General features: G+C 39.4%; 1 protein-coding gene and 1 long non-coding RNA gene across 2 annotated transcripts in view; one reads left to right on the top strand and one right to left on the bottom strand.

Annotated features, from left to right (window-relative positions):
* cep290 (centrosomal protein 290) overlaps window positions 1–21,403 on the top strand; it is a 67,714-nt gene that overhangs the window by 15,040 nt on the left and 31,271 nt on the right. Inside the window, 15 exon segments of the mRNA XM_032545902.1 lie at window positions 774–946; window positions 1,326–1,488; window positions 1,605–1,705; window positions 1,794–1,860; window positions 2,883–2,995; window positions 3,858–3,933; window positions 4,058–4,185; window positions 10,420–10,578; window positions 11,164–11,313; window positions 11,404–11,519; window positions 11,595–11,697; window positions 12,795–13,025; window positions 16,931–17,104; window positions 17,729–17,840; window positions 20,924–21,129. Of these exon segments, the coding sequence (XP_032401793.1) occupies window positions 774–946; window positions 1,326–1,488; window positions 1,605–1,705; window positions 1,794–1,860; window positions 2,883–2,995; window positions 3,858–3,933; window positions 4,058–4,185; window positions 10,420–10,578; window positions 11,164–11,313; window positions 11,404–11,519; window positions 11,595–11,697; window positions 12,795–13,025; window positions 16,931–17,104; window positions 17,729–17,840; window positions 20,924–21,129 (2,072 nt within the window).
* LOC116708139 (uncharacterized) lies at window positions 5,786–21,400 on the bottom strand. The gene is made up of 3 exons (XR_004336614.1): window positions 21,390–21,400; window positions 13,034–13,036; window positions 5,786–5,915 (listed from the first exon to the last, which is right to left on the bottom strand). It is a non-coding gene; the product is annotated as an uncharacterized LOC116708139 (long non-coding RNA).

Consider the following 21,403-nt stretch of genomic DNA (forward strand, 5'->3'; position numbering starts at 1 on the left):
ACTTCGATTTATTGATTGCAAAGATTTTAATGCATTAAAAATGTTAACACAGGATTCCTTGATTTTGCGCTTTTCTTGTACGACGCTAAATCTGATGCAGAAAAGCGACATCCACAAACAACGATGGACAATGAGGCCGCTTCTCTTAGTCCACTGTGGGTTTATTTTTCTGTCAAAATACGGTCTGGTTGGACAGTGGAAAAGACTATTGTAGTGTGCTAAAAGGAGTTAGCCTATCAGTGAAGCTACTCTAGCCTAAAATAGCATCTCAATGCTAAACATGTTGCAGCACCACAGACGTCTCCAACGCTAATGTTGGCACCCAGAGTCCACATTTCTAAAGAAAACACTTGAAAACTGAATGGATATAACACCACTTTGCACCATCCTGATGGTTGAAAAGCCTAAATAACAGATTAAAAACATTAATATCGTTGCTGTTGAGCTAATATGTCTATTTATTCAAGAATTTAGCAGCAAAAAGGAATTTTGGAAATGAAAATGTTGCCTAATTAATTGACTAATTGCAACTAACTAATTACAAACCCTTCAATTAACAATTAATTAAAAATTTTAAATCGAGTTCCACCACTAGTTTGTAAATATTATTGTAGAAGCATTCCTATCTGAAAAGGGAACAGTTAAAAAACATCGTTAAAAGCCGCAATTCTAACAATCATACTTTTGATGGGCTTATGTGAACTTGTGACTAACTTGGATTTTTAGTAGTGCTTGGCTGGTAAATGTAGTTTAATAACATGTTTCTGTCTCAGGTGCTCCTTCGACGTTACAGCAGAAGAAGATGGAGGAGCTGCAGTCCAAATTGAAAGTCGCGGAGGCCAGAGCGATGGAAGCAGAGCGGGCCTTCAGACAGGCAGAATCGCATGCTGAGGAAAAAGACAAAGCCTTTATTGAGGCGTCAAATCGCCTGAGCCAGTACGAGTCTGTAAGTCCTCAAATACCTGTTTTTTTCCTGCCTTTGTTTTTGGCCTCAGCTTCCGAGACTTGTTTTTATCCAAATCGAATGAACTGACTTCTAATTTCCCAGAAATAAGGCCTGTGATTTTTCTCTTTTCACCGTTCTTTAAATAGGGATGTTAAAACGCCTATGTGACTGTGGCGTGATCAATATGCTTTATGGGCCCACAAGCGTAGTGTTTGTTTGTTTTTTTCACCAAAGCTAATCGCACCCTGACTCCCACCCCCTCTCCCTCTCTTCTCCCCCCAAAAAGAAGGAAATAAACAAAAGTGAGGCAAGACGTGCTTTTTTATTTTATTTATTTTTTTGACTGATGACAAATCACAGAGCTCTTTCTGTACGGCAGGGCACTTACGGCCTGGAAGCAGCCATTGCCGAGATCAAAGAGTGTAACAATCAAATTAGAATGAGAGATCGTGAGGCAGAGGCCATGACCAAAGAGATCAACCAGCTCGAGCTGAGAATCAATGACCTCATGGATGAAAACGAGGAGTTCCGGGAAAAACTAGGTCAGAGGTTTTAAAAGCACCACTGTTCTCCGTCTGTTTAGACAACGCTGGCTCATCTGAGGCGAGGAAATTTCTAACGAGTTCTTTTTTTGGTGGGATTTTCCGATTGCGAGCAGGTCTGGAGCCGAAGCAGGAAGTGGATCTGACAGAATTCAGGCGCGCCAGGGATCTCAGGCAGCGCCAGTACAAAGCAGAAAACCAGGTTCTTGCCAAAGAGGTAAGGCTGCGTTCATAGGCGATCAGACTGTTGCTTTTAGAAGTGCTGGAGTGGCCTCATGTCAACACGCGGCTGGATTTCTTTTCAGATTGAGCGACTGGAAGAAGAGCGGCTGGAGTTGAAGAAACAAATCAGGCGCATGGTGAAAGAAAAAGGTGAAAGGCCTGATTTAAATAGTGCAAAGCATTTCCTACTAGACCTGTCGAAATACATCAATTAATCGCGTGATAAATTAAAACCAGTGCAATAATTTCCATTTATTGCAATGGAAATTGCAACAAACAATAAAATTGTAACAATGCGATTTGTTACTTTTGCTTTTCTATCTCTCTTTCTACCAAAAACTGGATGACAAAAATCTTCAGTCCCACTTTTATTTGAAGGACAGTTTTGCTTACAAAGACTTCATAATTAATTTAGACAAATTTTTATGAATTGTTTTGTAAATAAAGTGCAAAGAAATATCATTTGAGAGCAAATCCAAACAAAGTTGTTTTTATGGTAGAGTTGAGACACTGCAATACAAAATTAAATAAGATTTCAAGAGAGAATATGAAACTAAAATATCAATCTCATCCCAGTAGAATCGATTCGAGACAAATTTAGTATCGGTATTCTCAATATTTTGGATCCATCTGCCCACCTCTATGTATTAGATCATTAAGTTGATTGGCATTTGTTAACTTCAGTGTTTTTGAGGACGGGCAACAGGCTACAAAGTAGGTCTAAAAATAGACCTATTTTGAGTTTTTGACCAATGAGTTTTGGTCTCATTTTGAACAAATCTGCTTATTTTTTATCACTTTTCTGTTGGGATACAGAGCTCCAAAATGCAAGAAAATACACATAATAAAACATGATTCTGCACAGTTTTCACATTAACATTCCATACTTCGTTCAGCATCCCCTTGAACTCTTTCACAATTTGTCATATTACAACCACAAGCTTCAATATACTTTTATTGGAATTTCATGTGGTAGAACACAAAGTCATGCATAACTGCGACATGGAAAGGAAAGTATGGATGGTTGTTTGACGAGTTTTTAAAAAAATATGAAAAGGAAAAACAGGAAAAATTAACATGCAGTCGTCTAATCTTGAGAAGAAGTGTGCTACAGTTGCTTAAAATTTTCATTTTGACACTTAGACCACTTAACATTTGTTTCTGGTGATCAGCTGTGCCTACTGGAATCCCACAGTCAAGTGTGCAGCTGGAGGAAGATGTCTGGTCCAGCAGAAAAGAAGAGGCACAAGGAAGAATTTACACTGACGACGAGATCAGACGAAAGGTAAAACCCATTACTTTTTTTTCCTATAACAAAAAATGTTTGGTTAAAAAATAGATTTGTTCATTTACATTCATATTTCAGCACCTAAACATTCAGAAGTAAGTTCACAGCTCCCACCTAAATTAGTTCTTGCTCATTTGTCATTTGTCGTCCAAAGTTAAGCCGCCTCACATTAGTAGAATGCCTTGAATCAGCTTTATTGTCTCTACTTACATAAATGCAGAATTACTAGAACATCTGCTCTTTGTGTAAAACAAGGTAGAGTTAGGATTATTATTTGGAGATTACAACTTCAAAGATGATCTCTTTAAAAACCTGAAGATGTTAAAGGGTGAGCATTTATTGCATCATTTATCATTTATTGTGACAAATTTCTTTTCACGATAAAAGATTTTTTTTGATTTATCGTTCCAATTAATTATATTTAAATTCCTATTTTCCCCAAAGAACTGTTGGGATTGTTGCTTTTACTGTTTTCTCCGTCATTTTTTCATCCAGAACTACGATAAATGTCAGCAAATTTGAAAATATGAGTTAATGGAGCTACTGTGTGCAGCTTAGTGATACGAACCACACTTGCTATGTGACTAGTGTCCTGAAAAAAGAGCATTAGACACTTATTCAAGAGCAGCCTTTGTGTTTCATGCAGTCATAGTCACACAGTTACCAAAAAACAAGTAATAAATAATTTTCACCGTCACTTTTATCTCAATAACACCACAAAGTATTGTGATACAATTTTACGTTTTTCCAGGTTTTAATTCAGAAGCTCTCAGACTTATAGGAGAGGTTAAAGTGAGGGAAAAACTCCATACATATATTTCACTTCATCTATTTCTCTAACATTAACTTTGCATTGCAGAATGAATACCTAGAGAAAGAACTGAGCAGCAAGAAGAGGGAACTGGAACTTCACAAGTCCGATTTTCAGGCTCAACGTGAGTTTGAGATGCTCTCAGAGAAAGGACACTGTTGAACTGAATTAGTAAACAGCATATTGACTGTCTCAGAGGGCCATTTGTTTGCTTTTGTCCATGTGTGTCACTGTGTGTCGATCTACAGTGGCAGACCTGTCCAAAGCAAAGCGAGACTTGGAGGCTACCCTGAAAGATGTTCTTCAGGCCATGAGGACTAGTCAACAGACCGGTTCTGATTCTGTCACTGCTAGCAGTATGAAAAGCTTGTCTAATGTGAGTATCTAAAAAGGTAGAGATACAGTGCTTTATTTCATTTTTTTTGTTGTCTTACATCTACACAACTATGTCTGTTATATCCTCGCCTTCCTAAATGACCTTTTTTTTTTTTTTTGCCAAAGCTGATTTTGTCCAAAAAATAAATAAATCACCACCTCTTTCTTTTCAAAAGATGTTTTAAGCAAAAAAAAAAAAAAAAGTCAAAAAAGACCATCATTTTTTGAAGGTTGCAATATTGAAATTAGTGTGCTAAAAATAACGACAAAGTTGCTAAGCAAACAGCAGTGCGGTTAACAGTAGCCACAATAACTTACTGACTTTGTTGCTATTTTCAGACAACAAAAAAATAAGATATTTTAAATCGGCAGGTTTGGATTTTTATTGTAATTATTATTATAATTCTTATTATTGTTATTATTGTTGTCATTATTATTATTATTATTATTGTATTATTATTATTATTGTTATTGAATACCAAGGAAGCAAATTTTACAGAAATCAGAATTTTTAATGATGATGTTGGCGATTCGGTCAGAAAACTGCAATCGTTGGAACCCGTATTGGGCTCGGTTGGTTTCAATATGTCCGATATTGCTTTTTTATTATTATTATTTGAAATGTGACAAAGAATCAAAAAAAGAGAAGAAAGCCCTGAGCCTCTTTATTGTCGCTTGGTAACTCAATTCAAAACAAAAGCGGCAGGACATTAAAAAAAAAAGCTCCACATTTTGAGGCAAAATCTTTAGTGAGGCACGGCAGAGGAGGATACTGGAATGACGCTGCAGCGTCAGACATGTGCAGCAGGAATTATTACAAGTACATCAGATAAAAGCCACATTGCTGACAGATGTTGGAAATAATATTTAACGGAGAAGAAAATGTGCCGTTCCTTTGAAGTTCATCGATGATCATTTCTTGTAAATATAAATCTGATGATTATAGACGTGTTATTCTGAGGAACATTTAGCACTTGAAGTGAATGAAAATGATTTTTAATGACTTGTTCTTCTTCCAGGGAGAACTGATTTACAACCGCAAATTTTCTGGCCAATTTTAATTTATTTAATGTTTTCTCTAATCCAAAAGGGCCAGAATTAATTCATACAGGCTTATGTGTGTCGTTAATGGCTCTAGAACAGTGGTCCCCAACCTTTTTATTACCGCGGACGGGTCAAGAATTGGCAATTTTGCTGCGGCCCTGGGATGCGGGGGCGGGGAGACTTCAGATAATGCTTCTGCATGTTGGTGCTCCCGCTAAAGCCTTTTTTTTTTTTTTTTTGGCTCCGATTTTCCCTTTATGACAATCTTGCAACGTCCTGCAGAGTGTGGTGTGTTACGTGGTGGTGTGTTGAATATGCCCGATGTGACATCGGGCATATTCAACATTGTCTTGGCCCGATTATCTCAGCCTATGGGTTTTTTTCCCTGACTGGGACGCAGCCTGTTGAATGTGACAGGTAGCCAATCAGAAAGAACGGAGAGGAACGGAGGGAATCCTAAACCGTTGACATGGCAACTGAGAGTCCGGTGGACATCAGAGGTGATATGTGGAAATGTTTATTACTATATGTAAAGGTCATTTTTAATACATGTTTATTATATGTAGTTATGTTTATTCAGTTAAAAATGTTAACTACAAACAAACATAACTCACCTCCAAGTCATAGAGCAGCAAATAGAGCAGCTGCTCCCGCCGTCTTTTATCAAACGCCTTTTCTTTTTTATCTCTTAAAATTAGTTCACAAACTATCACTGCTGCTTCTACATCGTCATCCATGTTTGATCTAAATTCACGTATGGTATGTTGGGGTTTTACTGGATTTTCAAGTGGAATCGGTTCGTGTGTGGTGTGTTGCTCCTGCCGTGTGGCTGGACTCGCGAACCGACCGAACTTGTTGGACTTTTATCGGCTCTGTGGTCTCAGAGGTTTGGAAAATCGGCCGACAATCCTTAAATCGTGCCGTGTGAACCAGACCTAAAACTCACAAGCTCTACTCCTCTCATCTCGACCACTGCTAATGCTCTGACTCTGGTCACTATGGTAACGTTTACAGTTGTGTTCGAAATAATAGCAGTGCCTCAACAGCAGCAAGAAAATCACTGGTTTTATTAACATTTCAAACTCTATACCCCAGATAAGTTTCTGGGGGGTAAAATAAAGGTATAGAAAACCAACAAACCCAACAGGACAGCCATGCATACTGTGGATTCTGTGAAATTGAATGATTAACTGAAAAGGGTGTGTTCAAAAAAATAGCAGTGGTGAGTCCAATTAGAGAGGGCATCAATTAGGGAGGGTATTCTGGGAAAAAAGGGTGTTAACAGGTGATCCGTATTTAAGGATCAAGACAACTGGCATGCTGGCTGTGCATTTCTCCTGAAAAAACAATGAAAATGGGTCGTTCCAGACACTGTTCTGAAGATGAGCGTTTCCTAATAAAAAAATTGATTAAAGAAGGGAAAACATACAAAGAGGTGCAGAAAATCATTGGCTGTTCAGCTAAAATGATCTCAAATGCCCTGAAATGGGAGCAAAAAACTGAAAAACGAGGAAGAAAAAGAAAGACAACCCCTCGAATGGACAGAAGAATAGCCAAACTGGCGAAGACTCAGCCAATGATGGGATCCAAGAGGATCAAGCAAGACCTTCAGTTGACAGTGAGTACTGTGACAATCAGAAGACGTCTTACTGAGGTTAACCTTCCAGCAAGAAGCCCCCGCAAAGTCCCACTGCTGAGAAAAAGACATGTGCAGAAGCGTTTACAATTTGCCAAAGAGCACATTGACTGGCCTGAAAAGAAATGGCATAATATCTTGTGGACAGATGAAAGCAAGATTGTTCTTTTTGGGTCTAAGGGTCACAGGCAGTATGTCAGACGCCCTGCAAACACAGAATTCAAGCCACAGTACTCACTGAAGACCATTAAGCATGGTGGTGCAAGCATCATGATATGGGGATGTTTTTCATACTATGGTGTTGGTCCGATTCACCGCATACAAGGGATCATGGATCAGTTCCAGTACATCAGGATCCTGGAAGAGGTCATGCTGCCATATGCTGAGGAGGAAATGCCTTTGAGGTGGACCTTTCAACAGGATAATGACCCCAAACACACCAGCAAGCGAGCAAAAGCATGGTTCCAGATGAACAAGATTCAACTGATGGAGTGGCCAGCACAATCCCCGGACCTTAATCCCATCGAAAACTTGTGGGCTGACATTAAAAGTGCAGTGCATGAGGCAAAACCAAGAAACGCTGAGGAATTGTGGAATACAGTGCAATTATCCTGGGCTGCAATACCTGTGGAACGATGCCAGAAGTTGGTTGACTCCATGCACCACAGATGTGTAGCAGTCATCGGAAACCGTGGTTTTGCAACAAAATATTAGTTTAGGATACTCAGCTAGGTTCACTTATCAAGAATTTCTTTGTTTGTACAGTACATTTTTGAGTTTCCAAGGAAAGATGGCAACACTGCTATTCTTTTGAACATGCCATTTCTTACTTTATTTGAAATATTATTATTATCATTTAAGTTTTGATGACTTTGCGCAATTGTTTTGCTTTGGAATAGAATGTACTGTGTCCCCAATGTATCTGTGTTCATTAAAGTACAATTTCTTTGAAGAATTTTGACATTTACTCATTTTTCTAAAGGCACTGCTATTATTTCGAACACAACTGTACATATCCCTTCAAAATAAGACACAAAATACAGATGCGCCACAAAAACGAACATATTACTTTCGTGAAAATTTTAACTGATAACAACTAATGGAGCCCTGAGCTTGTTTCTCTGCAACCAGACGGTCCCATCTCGGAGAGATGATAGACAATGACACCAGAAGTGTTGCTTACTCACAGAGTGCTTGGTCTCTAGTGGCGAAGCTTGCCGGTCACCATGTCATGCAGAGCTTGGACTGTGGGAATCACCTACCGGTCTGGGATAAATCCATTCTCCTGTCTCTTCTCTGGGCCTTTTCCCTTCATAAAGAAACTTTCCAAAGACATCTGATCAGTTTCTGACTCATTTTGCTGCTTGTGGGCTCAATGTTGGCACGCAAGATGTAACCGAGAGAATTCGGTTAAAGGATTTTCAAAATAAAAGATCCTCCAGACTCAAATAATACATAAAACTGAAATATTTAATTATTTCTTGCGCAGCCTGGTACCAATTGGTCCACAGACCGGTACTGGTCCGCAGCCCGGGGGTTGGGGACCACTGCTCTAGAATGTCTTTTGACTTGAGAAGGCCTATCAATATCTGCTAAGTGATCATAACTGGCTGCAGCTGAAGATTTATCTTTTTGTCATCATAAAACAGGGTTTTTTCATCACATTTGTCACAGACTTTAACCAGGGCCGGTGTTATTTAGCCAGTTTTTAACCTTTTTGTATTATTAGAACTCAAAATCTCATCGTCATGTCAGTAAAAATGTCTCTATCAGTCCTTCCTTTAGCCTTCCACTTGCACCGAATTCTTGTCCTGAACTGTACAGCACAGAGGAAGTGTAGCTAAATCATTTGTTAGCACAAACACATCCCCAGGTTTTACCAACCCTTTTATTGTTATTGTTTAAATCAACATGAAATGTTTGCTAATGGTTTCCAACGTGAACTAGCGGATTTCTGATCTGTAATAGCAGCCTTGCATGAGTTAAATACAATGCATGAAGTAAAACTTCTCAACTGATGGCAATAAAATACCCATGGTTAATAAGAATTCAGTTAGAAATTAGAGATTCAGTGTAAAGTAGTGGGCCTACTTAAAAACAGTGATGAATGCACTGCAAAAATACAACATTTTACCAAATGTTTTTGTTGTTTAATTATCTTAAACCACTTGAAATAAGGCAAAACAAATGCACAAGTACGGTAGCTTTTCAGTGAGATGTAGGAACTAAATAATTTCCTAAAATGTATGAAAAAGTTCTATTGGCACTGGCAGATTATTTCACTTATAGCAAGACATTTTCCCATGTTATAAGTGAGACAATCTGCCAGGGTTTGTTGACTTAAAACAAGCTCCAATATCTTGCTGAAAACTTCCTTGTAAGCTAGTTTTGTTTTATTTCAAGTGTTCTAGGATATTTGCTCTTGAAACTAGACCAAAGACACTTGGTCAGAGGGACAAAACAAGAGAGTGAAATGATGTGCTCCATCTTCCTGGTTTTAGTCAGGACACAAGCAGCATCTTTCTGGATCAGCTGCAGCTGGAGGATTGATTTTTTAGGCAGACCTGTAAAGACTCTGTTGCAGTAATCAATGCGACTAAACTCATCTATGAGTTTCTCTAAACTTTTCTTAGGACATTAGACATTCCTTGAACCAGAATCTTGCAATTGCGGTGTTTCCATTAAATAAGAAATGAAATTGAAATCATACGTGCATAAGCTTGTTCACGCTAATAAGTCATTTAAAATTATTGTGGCAACAGATGTAAGCAGTTACATTAGCTATGTTCATATTCAGCCATGGGTCTAGCACTCATCATCTGCGTTTTGGGGAAACTGTTTTACATAGGAGCTATAAATTCAACACTGCTAGAATGTCAAAACTTTTTAGTGAACTGTGTGATGCTGTGAGAGATCTAGTGGAGCCAACTGGACATTGTCTGGAAAAACCCCCCAAAATTAAGCCATCAACCTCCTATCATTTCCTGTTGTCATCTTTTTGTCATTTTTGCCAGTAGTAACATCCTGCTGTTGGTTGCATGCAACGCGGGAAAAAATGTCTCCATTGCAGTTTTGCAAAATACATCTGTTTCTATGAGGCTGAAAAACAACTCAGTCCTTGTGCAAAAACATTTTATCAAAAAGTGGGAGTTTTTTTTTTCAAAATTTGCATGTCTCCGTTAAGCTAATTTGTTTTTGTAATTTCAATTTGCACAATTCTGTGGTTAATGGAAACACAGATAGTGAAGACTTTCTAGTTATCCAGCAACACAAATACTCACGGCCCCCCAGATTCCATTATTTAAAAGAATATCAGGTCAGCGCACACATTGGTCAAGAGGTAGAGCAAAATGTCCGCAGTGTTGTAAAACCTTTACTACACGGTGGTGGTGGTTGGTAAAACTAGACCACAATTAAAAGATTGAAATTTACTTGACATTCATGTCCGTGATGTGTGTTTTCAAACGTCTGACTTCAGGCTTCAGCTGGTGTTTTTGTATTGCATTCTAACTGTTCTCTCTTTCCTTCTCTCTCTCTGTCTCCGTCTCGCCTCAGGCTTTAGATGTGAGCAGCCTAGGTGGGCAACTCGAGACTGGCCTCAACTCTCAAATCCATCGGCTGGTGGGCCGAAACGAAGAGCTGAGGCAGGAACTGAAATTGGCTCGCGAGGAGGCGAGCAGCAGCTTCAGTGACTTCATCAGAGCCAAAGAGAAGGTACGACGAGGTGAAAAAACACCAGGAGCCCACGGGAATGTTTTTATTTTACCGTTTTAATAGCCGAGAAGGTCACTGTTTGGTTTTCGGCTGTTGCCAACATGTTCTAGTTCCCTTTCACTTAACAAGAGAAAGGAGGTAAACAAACCCATGTTTTGGCATTTTGTTTGTGTTCGGCTTAAAAGTTCTAAAATGGGAAAGTCTGCAGCAAATAAACTTTTAATGAAGAACATGTGCCAGAAAACACAGCTTGCAAAATGTTTGTGAGATTCTTGTGCTTAAAAGATAGAAAAAATGTTGTGTATTAAACCGTTTTTTTTTTTTTTTTTGTTTGTTTGTTGTGTGTGTTTTTTTTTCCTGATTTTTTTCCTGATCCATGAAGCTGTTAAACAGTCAGGTATTTTCCTGTCTTTTGTGGACTAAAGATTTGGGATGTTCCAGAATGCTTCTTCTGTTTTTCTCTAGAACTTCCAGAGGATCCCACAGATTCATTAAACAACAAATTTGGGTGAAGATTTTAAACGAAAGTTGGTTGTGTTGAAAAGCTTGACCGATGGGTTGTGTTTTGATGCCTTCGTCTGTCAGGTGAGCCATCTCCAAAATGAGCTGGAGCTGCTCAGGAAGTCAGGCGGAGGTGGAGTCCTCCCTCGACCTCTGACCCTTCCCGAAGGCCTGGGCCCCAGCAGCACTGAGGTCATTAGCTCCTTGAACGAGTACGCTGTTCGACTGCTTCAGGTCTGACCTAGGTTCTTCTCAGTTCACTGACTTCAATAATTGTAACCAAACTGAGAGTCCGTTTAAAAATCCTTGTCTACTCTTGTTTAGGAGCTGAAAAACAGGGAGGAAAAAGGCAAGAAACTTTTAGAAACCCTGGAAGAATACAAAGAGAAGTTTTCTGTCATAAGCCATCAACAAGGACTCCTCTATAAGGAATATTTAAGGTGGGCTAACTTGACTAATTTAGAAGGCAAACTGTTGTAATGAGCTGGTGATAATGTTGTTGCTCTGTTTGTTAGTGAAAAGGCAGAGTGGCAACAAGAGAAGGAGACTTTCACAGACACGAAGAACAAGCTGGATGAGCAAAAGCAGGTGGACGATGTGAAAATTCAACAGTTCAACGTAAGTCACACAAATGAATTGCTGGAACGTGAATAGAAATGTAATTTCCTATTTATTTTCTTTTTTATTGTTTTTGTACACCTAAAAATGACAATATCATTCAACTTAAAGTCAAATTGTATAGCTGGATTTTTTTTTTAAAACAAAAACAGGAACGACATCATAAAGTGGTTGTGAGCTACGGAGTCAAATCAGAGATCAATAATGTATCAAGATGAAGACAAAATGATTCCAAATGTGACATCTTTAGCATCTCATCTTAGCATTTAGCATGATTAGCGCGATTAGCAATGCTACTGCTACTTTTAAATGAACTGTGAGACTTCCTAAAGACTCCAACATCTCCTAATCCATTTTGTTCTGTTTTATAAAGAATTGCCCCGTTGCTGGAAGACTTTCAGCTACCTGGTATTGGCTTATGTCTTGCTGTCTCTTTATATGGCAGCCTGATTAAACAGTTGAAAATGCAGTTTCCTTTCAAATTACTTCTGTGCTTTCTCCAACTTTATTTTATAACACCTCACTGTTGCCGAAAAACAGCTAGCATCCTTCTGTAGCAACTCTCACTTCAAGGAGACTTCCATCAAAATTGGTTGGTTCCATTTCACCAGCGATCAATCGGTGCATCTTCGTTTTTTTTGTTTTATTTTTGTTTGTTTGATTCATGTAGGGTTTTTTAAAAATTATTCGACGTTATTGAGAACATGTAGTACTGAACTACCACTGACAAAATCTCAATAGATTTCCTTTCACCTTCGTTAACTTGAAACATACAGTTCAGACCAAAATTCTCATTGAATTCAATGAGAAAGTGTGTCCAAGCTTTTGGTCTGAACTGAGTACAGACCAAAAGTTTGGACACACAGTTGTGTCCAAACTTTTGGTCTGTACTGTACATCAGGGTGAACGCGTTCATCCACCAAGGCTTACTGCACAGCTTGTATTGCACAGATTTCAACATTCGCCGCAACTGAATCTCCGTGTTTGCACGAGTCAGAACAAGAAAAGAAGTGCGTAAGAAAACAAGCAACGGTACACGCAAGCGAAGAAGTAGTTAGAACCGTGACGTTAATTTTGCGCGTGTTTCGTCCGTTCAGGAGCTGCTGGACACACTTCACAGAGACCCCGAGGAAATCAGGAGGCAGCTGAGCGAGGCGTTCCGCAAGCTAACCGTGCTGAGGGTCAACGAGAAGAAACTGTCGCGCCGCTACTCCACTCTGCTGGAACGGGAGCAGCTCCTCCGCAAGGAAAACGGCAAGCTGAGGGACGAGAGCAGCCGCATGCAGGCCTCTGTCCTCCAGAGGATGGGCTACCTGCAGAGGTACAAGGTACGCACGTCCTGACTTATCTGTTTCACTGTCAAATGGGGGCAAATCAGCTGGAAAGCATTCAAAGCTTACAGTAAAAACACAAGTACAAGAGGAATTCTGATACTTGGTTCAGCATTTTCTGCATCCTCCTTAATTTTGCTTCCCGTCGTAGAAGAGAATATCTTTGCCAAATTTCTCATTCTGCATCTTATCAAAAAGTTTTTCCTTTTTAGTTTATGTTTGCAGGAAGTATTAGGTTGGCCTCCTCCACCCTGAACCACACCATAAATCTTACATTCGATCCAATAGAGGAGACACGTTTTCCTTGAAGACAGCGTCTGGAGGTTGTTTGGCTCGTCGTTCTGGAACGCTCGTTTCATCCTCCCGATAGCCAGCATTTTGATGTAAATCATCAGCCCTTATTTACACTGTCGTCTTCCTAACACCTTTTCCAGTCGTTTGGCACTCAATCATCTGACTCCCACCTCTGTGCAGTGCTGCTGGGCACGTTGACATGGAATGTTCTGGACGCCGGCTCAGGCGAAGCTCATTTAGCTCAGCGACTTTTGTTTCTCCTGATAGCCGCCAGGTTTCTTTTCATGTCTTCTAGCGTCTCTTCTGAGTTTACACTCAGAAGAGTTTTAATACAGGATCGCAGTGGAACTTTGTTTGGTTAATTTGGTATGCTGACAGGGTGAAGTATGTGGCAGCATTTGTTGCTCTGGCGCTACACTTCCTGATTAATCCACATCTGAATTACCAAGTCTGCTACTAGTGTGGCAGGATATTGGTTAACCCAAGGGAAATTTTAAAACTATTTATTTTTGTTTTGCCTTTTGTCAAATTGATTCCAGAAGTTAAGAAGCAATAAAAAAAACAACATGTTTATTTATTTTGTTTTTCCTCCCCTAAAACCCTCATTTATTTTTTAAGTAAAAAAAGGATATAAAAAGTTGGATGTTGTTTCGTGCCACACACATTTAAACGGCATGTAAATTTGGTTTAAAAGCAGCTGAACTTAATAGTCATAATTGAAGGACCAGGTAAAATATTCTCTGAAATGTGGAGCCGTTTTAAGGAGACAATCTGTCTTCAATGCCCATATCTGATTTAAGCACATACAGTTCCAGCAGCATGTATTGATAGCCCTGGTAATGGCAGGGCTTTGTACAACCCTTCTTAGACTTCTCCTTTAACATTTTTTATACAATTAACTTATGCTTCTCTGGACAGTGGGCCTCATCATACGCTGTGTTCTCCTTAGTTCATGCTACATATTTCTAATAGAATTTAGGTCCACAGAAGAGCTGACCATGGAACAGGGTTGATTCTGCGTCTGGCGAATTCCGTTTGACTTAGCAAAATCATTATTTTGCTCAAAGATCTAATGACAACCAGTTCTCCTTTTTCTTCTAGAGATCACCACATTTCTATTTAAACGGATCATACGCGTTAGACTGCTTGTGACATCAGGCGCATAGTGCCTTCAGCGTCACGTTAACAAGTTGCTTTTTCACATATCCATCCTTTGTCTTGTGTCAGATGCAGCTGAAATGCTTGTTATTGAAATGCTTAGCTCCCTAAGTCTCATTCATTGATGGCGACTCCAGTTTGAGATGCCAACTCGAGTCACATGTAAGACTCAAAAAGAAACTATCTTAGATTGTTGATGGATTTTTTGGAAATTGTAAGTATCAAGAAAAGAACTTAAATTCTTGCTGTTTTTGTAATGCTAGCCACGCTAGCTGCTAATATAAGAGGGCATGCTCTCTTATTTAGAAAGACATTCATTGTAATTGTGAACTCTGATGTCATTATTGATATTTTTTATGACATCCAAGGAAACCAAACTTTAGCAATGGATTGGACTTTATATTAGGTTAAAAATTAAGAAAGCCACTTCATTTACCAGAGGGTTTCCAGAAACTCATTGGATGCACATTTGTTTCCAATTGAGTTATTTTGACATGAGAACCGAGGACATGTTTACTGTAAGCCAAATCCACCAAGTGTCATGATTTGGGGATGGTTTGCTTCAACGGGACTTGCTAAGCTTACCTTCATATAAACCACCATTAATTCTGTTGTGTAACAGAGCTTGAAGAAAATGTTAGAGCATCTGTAAAAATGTTAAGCTGATTCAGAACCGCAACCACCACGTGCTAGTAAATCCACTGAAAACTGCCTGGGAATTGAATGGAAAGTCCTGATCAGAGTCAGACCCCAGGTGTTGGAGTTATTGAGAGGCTTTGGGATATCAGAGTTTAAACTTATAAACTTGGCAGAGATGCCAACTGCTTTTCAAACTGGTTTTGAAAATAAAACTCTTACTTTTAGAGTCTAGAGTGCTTTTCTTGAATTCTTCTCTTTCCCCGTGTACCAAGAATACTCTGTGGATGCCACCCAGCACACCTATTCTGTTCTCCACACCCACCCCCAAACTCTGGTGATGGTCATGAATCACCAAAACAAAAACTAATATCGTAAGAATCCAGATGTCTTTCAACACCAGCTATAATGAACGCTGTGAAAATACTCAGGGAGTTCGGGGAGAGCCCTTAAACGGCACTTAACGTGAACCTCTCCCATCACCCGGGATCGTCACATGGTCCCGAGAGTGTCTATGAAAACGTTCAACATGGTCCACCAGGGCAGCCAGAAATGTAACCCAATACTACACAAATCTTTACGAGAGGAACACATTCATCTGTTCCACTCGAAAACACAGTGGAGGTCACTGGCTGTACGTTCCGCTTTGATGGGCAAAGAGATGGTGGGATATCGTCTTCTGTGGTTAAATGGCTCCACAGTTTTTGAGGAGACGAGATGAGGGAGTCAACAGGGATGAGAAATCTCACCCACAACCCTTGACTTACGGCCAGTGATTTAGGCTAAATGTGCTTCTTCTTTAGAAGCTAAAATACTGGAAGAAAGCAATTAACCATCCTGTTGGGTGTGGCCACTGAATAGTTAAATCAGTAGTCACTGTAAAGCAGGGGTCTCAAACTCAATTTACCCGGGGGCCGCTGGAGTAGAGTCTGGGTGAGGCTGGGCCGCATTCACACACACTGTCTCCTCAGCCGAACCTTTCTGATTGCCTATTACCATATTTGGCCGTAGTCAGGCGCTGTAACAGCCATAATTGTGTAGTGTCTCTTTAAGATACTCTAGTATTGCTAATGATGTCAGAAGTATGCGCCACGGTTTCTCTGTAGAGAGCGTGGGAGAAACGTGCTAGACGGACATGTTAGCTCCCTAACTTTTTAGTAATGTTACGGGTTGTTTGGACGCTGCTCAATTTTCATGTCTGATAATATAGCAGCCGTTCAACTCGGCTTTGTAAGGTTGGTGAAGAGCGTATTTATTAAAGGACAACACTGTGGAATTCCCAGTACCAGTGTGGTTGTGAGTTTTTGACCGTCCTGACGAATCTGCCACCTCCTCTCCTCCCTTAAACACAACCCAAGCATTACAGCGCCTAACCTTAATTACGTTACACTGATCAGCAACTTCCGGGTCTAGACTGGATGCTGAAGCACGGGAAGCGGGAGCGGCCGCGGAAATTGCGCATGTACCGCATGCAAATAATGACAAATAGAAAATGCAAATAGGCCTGGCCAATGTCCCGCCCCCGAGAGCAATATACTCCACCGTGATTGGTAAGTTCGTTCAGCTCCGCACACAACACTGAAAAGTGCCAATTATATCAAACTCGCGGGCCGCACTAACATTAAACTTTCATATTAAGGCGGGGGCCACAAACTATCGTCCCGAGGGCCACAGTTGGCCCGCGGGCCGCAAGTTTGAGACCCCTGCTGTAAAGCATTGTTTCACTATTTGTCTTTTTAAGACAAGAATAAAAAATTCTGCCGTTGACAGTTTACCTTCGAATCAACATCTCACCCTTTCTTTTTGTTCTAAAGGAAATGGCTGCCTATAAGATAACAGCCCTGCAGAAGACCTTGGATGGCAGCGTGCCTGCATCAGAACTTGAGAGAGCCAATAAGCAGTACACCGAGCTAACAGTCAAATACAGAGATGTGCTCCAGAAGGACAGCCTACTTGTGCAGAAAACATCCAGCCTCCAACATTTAGAGGTAGTAAGACATATTACCAACTCAAAACTTTCCTCTTTAACCGACTGCTACTCTTTCACTCCTTTCAGTGTCCTTCTTCGTCTCTCCTATCTTCAGATTTTCGACTCTTTCTTGCAGTCTTAAAAACCACTTACAGTTTTCTGGAGTTTCTTTTCGTTAACGTTTTTTTATTTGATTTTGGCAGCTTTTTCACTCATTTACTTGCCAAGTTGTAACCGTCCAAGAATTTGTGGGAGGACGTGTAAAGATTCTAAATAAATTTAAAGCTCTGTGGCAATTCTTGTCTTGAGAACTGTATTTTTGTTCTGTCAGTCAAACCAGAAACACCTTCTACTTCGTTTACTGTTGTCCTAACACCATTCCTTATTGTGTAACAGCTTCCTCTGCACCAAAACTGTAATTCATCATGTTAATGTCAACATATTTCCAAAAACGTTTTTGAAAAAGCTGCAAAAGTTGAGCATAAACTGTTTGAAATACCTTCTGGAAAACTTTAAGAACATTTAATCAAGGCTGCTTTAAGAGATTACAAGTGACTTCTCAGTGACATCATAGCATTGCATTATTTCCAGTGGCGTGCTGAACTCTTCCAATGCATCTTTGTGATTCTGTCCAACATCCCAGAGCGAGAACGAGTCTCTACGGGAACAAATCTCTGCCGTCAAGAAGGAGCTGGAGATCACGAAAGAGAAACTCAACACGTTGGAGCAAGCATGGGAGACCGTCGGTTCAGTCGGTAAACAAAAAGAGGGAGCTCACTCCAGTCATTTGCATTTGCATAAAAAAAAAAAAAAAAGGAAAAGATGATAGTGTCTATTTTGTTGACTCGGAATCTTAAAACGTGTTACAAAACTATTTGTTCTGCACAGTTGAGACATTCAGTTGGGACCGAACGAGAGTTTCGGCACAGCTTCCCTTAGCTGTTCAGCACAAATCCTTCAGGGGTGAAGTCTGAGGTCGTCATTGCTATAAACAAAACAGTTACAGGATTCTGGCGATGCCACACAACATGGCCACAGCAGAGGTTTCCCACAGGAGGAGATGACAGTGTTTACATCTGTGGAATCACAGTTCCTTTGCCCCCCTCTGCGACCGTTGCTGTAATAGGTTGCAAGGCAGCTTATGTACATTTATCCGCATTGTTGGCATTAACTGGGGTATGAACTGTGGCTCGAGTTGTTATGATGTTTTTGTCACAACAGTGAGAATGTCAGGTTAAGAGTCATTATACGCACAAGGGGTTTCGGAGGCCACTCTATAGCAACCGCATCCAAAACTGCAGTGCCTTGAAAAACCGTTGACGCTGGTGGAAATTGTAAAAAATCAAAGTAGCATATAATTGTGACTTGGAAATAAAACCATATGTGCTTCTTTCTTTGATTCTCCTAAAAATCCAAAATCAAACTCAACCTCCTCTTTTTTTTATTTTGTTTGGTAGAAGTCAGAGAATTAGTAAATTGAATCCTCCTGTTTGTAATGCAATCTCAGTATAAATCAAGCCGTTCTGTAAAGTCCTCAGAGGTTTGTTAGAGAGCATTAGTGAACAAACAGCTGTGAGGAAAGAGCGGAAGACGCACCAGAGCAGATCAGAGATCTGTTTTTGACAACATATTACAAAAGCTTTGTTTTGTTCTCCACGCAACAAGCTGAACTGACAGGTCAGGAAGGATGAGCAATAGAGAAAACGCCGAGAGGAATTTCAGAACTTCAGAGCTCGAGTGGGACTAATGACAACAACAACAAAAATTAAGTGTTTTAAATCAAAGAATATTCAAATCCTTCAATGGTCTAGTCAAAGTCGAGACTTAAATCTCACCAAGAATCTGTAGCGAAATTCAAAAACGGAGGAAAAATAGAAGGTTTTAATTCAATCTGGTTGAGCTAGGTCCATTTTGCAAAGACGCATGGACACAGTTTTGGTCTTTAGATGTGTGAATCTGGTAGAAACACACAGTGTGTACGGAAAGTATTCGGACCCCTTTAAATTTTTCACTCTGTTTTATTGCAGCCATTTGCTACAAAAATTTTTTTTAATTATTTCTCATGAATGTATACTCAGCATCCCATCTTGACAGAAAAAAAACAGAAATTTTGACATTTTTGCAAATTTATGAAAAAAGAAACAACTGAAATATCACATGGTCATAAGTATTCAGACATTTTGCTGTGATGCTCCATTTAACCCACATGCTGTCCATTTCTTCTGATCCTCATGGAGATGGTTCTACTCCTTCACTGGAGTGTGTTTAATTAAACTGATTGGACTTGAATAAGAAGGTCACACACCTGTCTACACAAGACCTCACAGCTCACAATATATGTCAGAGCGTTTAGCAAAACTTAAAGGAGTCTGAATACTTTCCGTATCCACTCTACATCATAGCGGTTTTAGGTTTTGTTGCCATGAATGCTTTTGTGCTGATAGGTTTTTTTCTCCTACCAGCTTTTAAAGTATTTATTTAGGGGGGAGATTCTCAAACTTTTCAGTCCAAAAGTAAGGCCGGAGAGTGCTGACCCCATGCTGGCAACCCCCATAAAATACAAATAACTAATTCGCTCTATTTATTTAATAAATGCATACGGAGTGACATGATCATATCCATTTTTAAACATGATTTTTTTTTTTTTTTACAATGACATTTTGTTATTTGATTTTATCATGTAAGAAGTATAATTATCAATGAATCAAATATTGACATAATCGTCATCTAATATAGTAATTGATTAATTGTTGACTGGAGTCAAAAAAGGGCATCTGCTGGAACAACAACATACTCAGGGTGGTGATTAAGTCAAAACTGCACAAAAGATGCTGCATGCATATTACATTTAAGATACAGTAAAAAAAAAAAGTTCTTTGTCTGTAACTATGTTTTACCCAGAACTCAAGTGGCAGTTTTTGCTTCACTTGCTTCAAATCTGTAAAAAAAAAAAAAAAAGTCTCCTTTTAAGCACCTTTTAATGTCCAACTACTAATCAGTTAATCCAAAAATAATTAGATCAGCCCTACACACTGTAACGAAGTCGAGCTGAAAGTCCTGAGCTTTTCACATGTTAATAATGGAAGTATTTTTTTTAGTTGCAGATGCATCTTTTTCTACAAATGACCAAGTGTAGGTAATAAAATGTTTAGTTTCTTATTTAAAAAGAAATGAACTATTTGCTTACCTCCATCTTTTAATGTTTTTCTGATATTGTATGAAAAGGCAAAAGGCTTAAGAGTAAAATTTTTACCAGAATGTGTCATTTAAAAAAAAAAATCTGTTTAATTATCCTAATAATCGAGCGCTAAAATAATCGTTATAGCCTAAATTTAAATATTTAATTGGACATTTATTGGAAAATTCATTTATGTCATTGTACATTCACAATTAATTATCTTATGATGTAGTTTTTAACTTTTCTGGCCCTCCATAAACCATAGGGGGTCACATCATGATGAATTTGAAAATCATCTGTTGACCCCCAAATGATTGTCTCGCGACCCCATAGGGGGTTCCGACACCCCACTTTGGGAACCCTTGAATTAGGGTACATGTGCCAAGTTTACTTTTAACTAAACTTTCCAGTTGTGTGCTACTTTATGTTGGCTTGTCCCAAAAAATCCTTATGAAAAACATTTGCACTTGTGGTTGAAACATGATCAAAAATATAAAGTACAGGGGGGTAAAATATAAAATATTCTTCTTTTTTTTAATCTAAAAAAATCACTACTTTTTTGAAGAAAATATATTAAATGTTTTGTTTTTTTCCTTATGTTTTACAACCTTGACAGTTAATTGTTCCACCTCGCTGAAACAACCTTTTTTTCTTCCTCAGGCTCTGAAACTGTCCTAGCTGAGGGAGACAGGGCATCGATCAACAGCGAGGCGATATCCGCTGCGAGGCGGATCACAGCTTTAGAGATGAAGGAGCTGAACGAGAGGCAGAGGGCCGAGCATGCCCACAGAATGTACGAACACATGAGGAACTCCCTGAGACAAGTGGAGGAGCGCAACACGGAGCTGGAATCCAAGTTCTCAGAGGTAAGAGACCAAGGAAAACATTAGATTGTTTTTTTTTTCTCCCATCTGGCTCTTAATTCGTACCAGTCAACGCGATCACGGTTGATAAACTATTCTAAATGGTATTTGCATCACCTGGCAGGCTCGCCTTATTATCTAAAAAGTGTGTTTTGCGTTATATAAGTACAGCAGAGCCTGTGGGAAAGATGTTAATGTCACCATTCAGGCTTATTTCTTGCTGAAGCGTCTGAGTTTGCGTCCAATCGTCTGGAAAACATCACTTTAATCGCTTTCA

Source organism: Xiphophorus hellerii, chromosome 2 (assembly GCF_003331165.1).
Source record: "Xiphophorus hellerii strain 12219 chromosome 2, Xiphophorus_hellerii-4.1, whole genome shotgun sequence".
In the NCBI taxonomy this organism is placed as follows: Eukaryota; Metazoa; Chordata; class Actinopteri; order Cyprinodontiformes; family Poeciliidae; genus Xiphophorus; species Xiphophorus hellerii.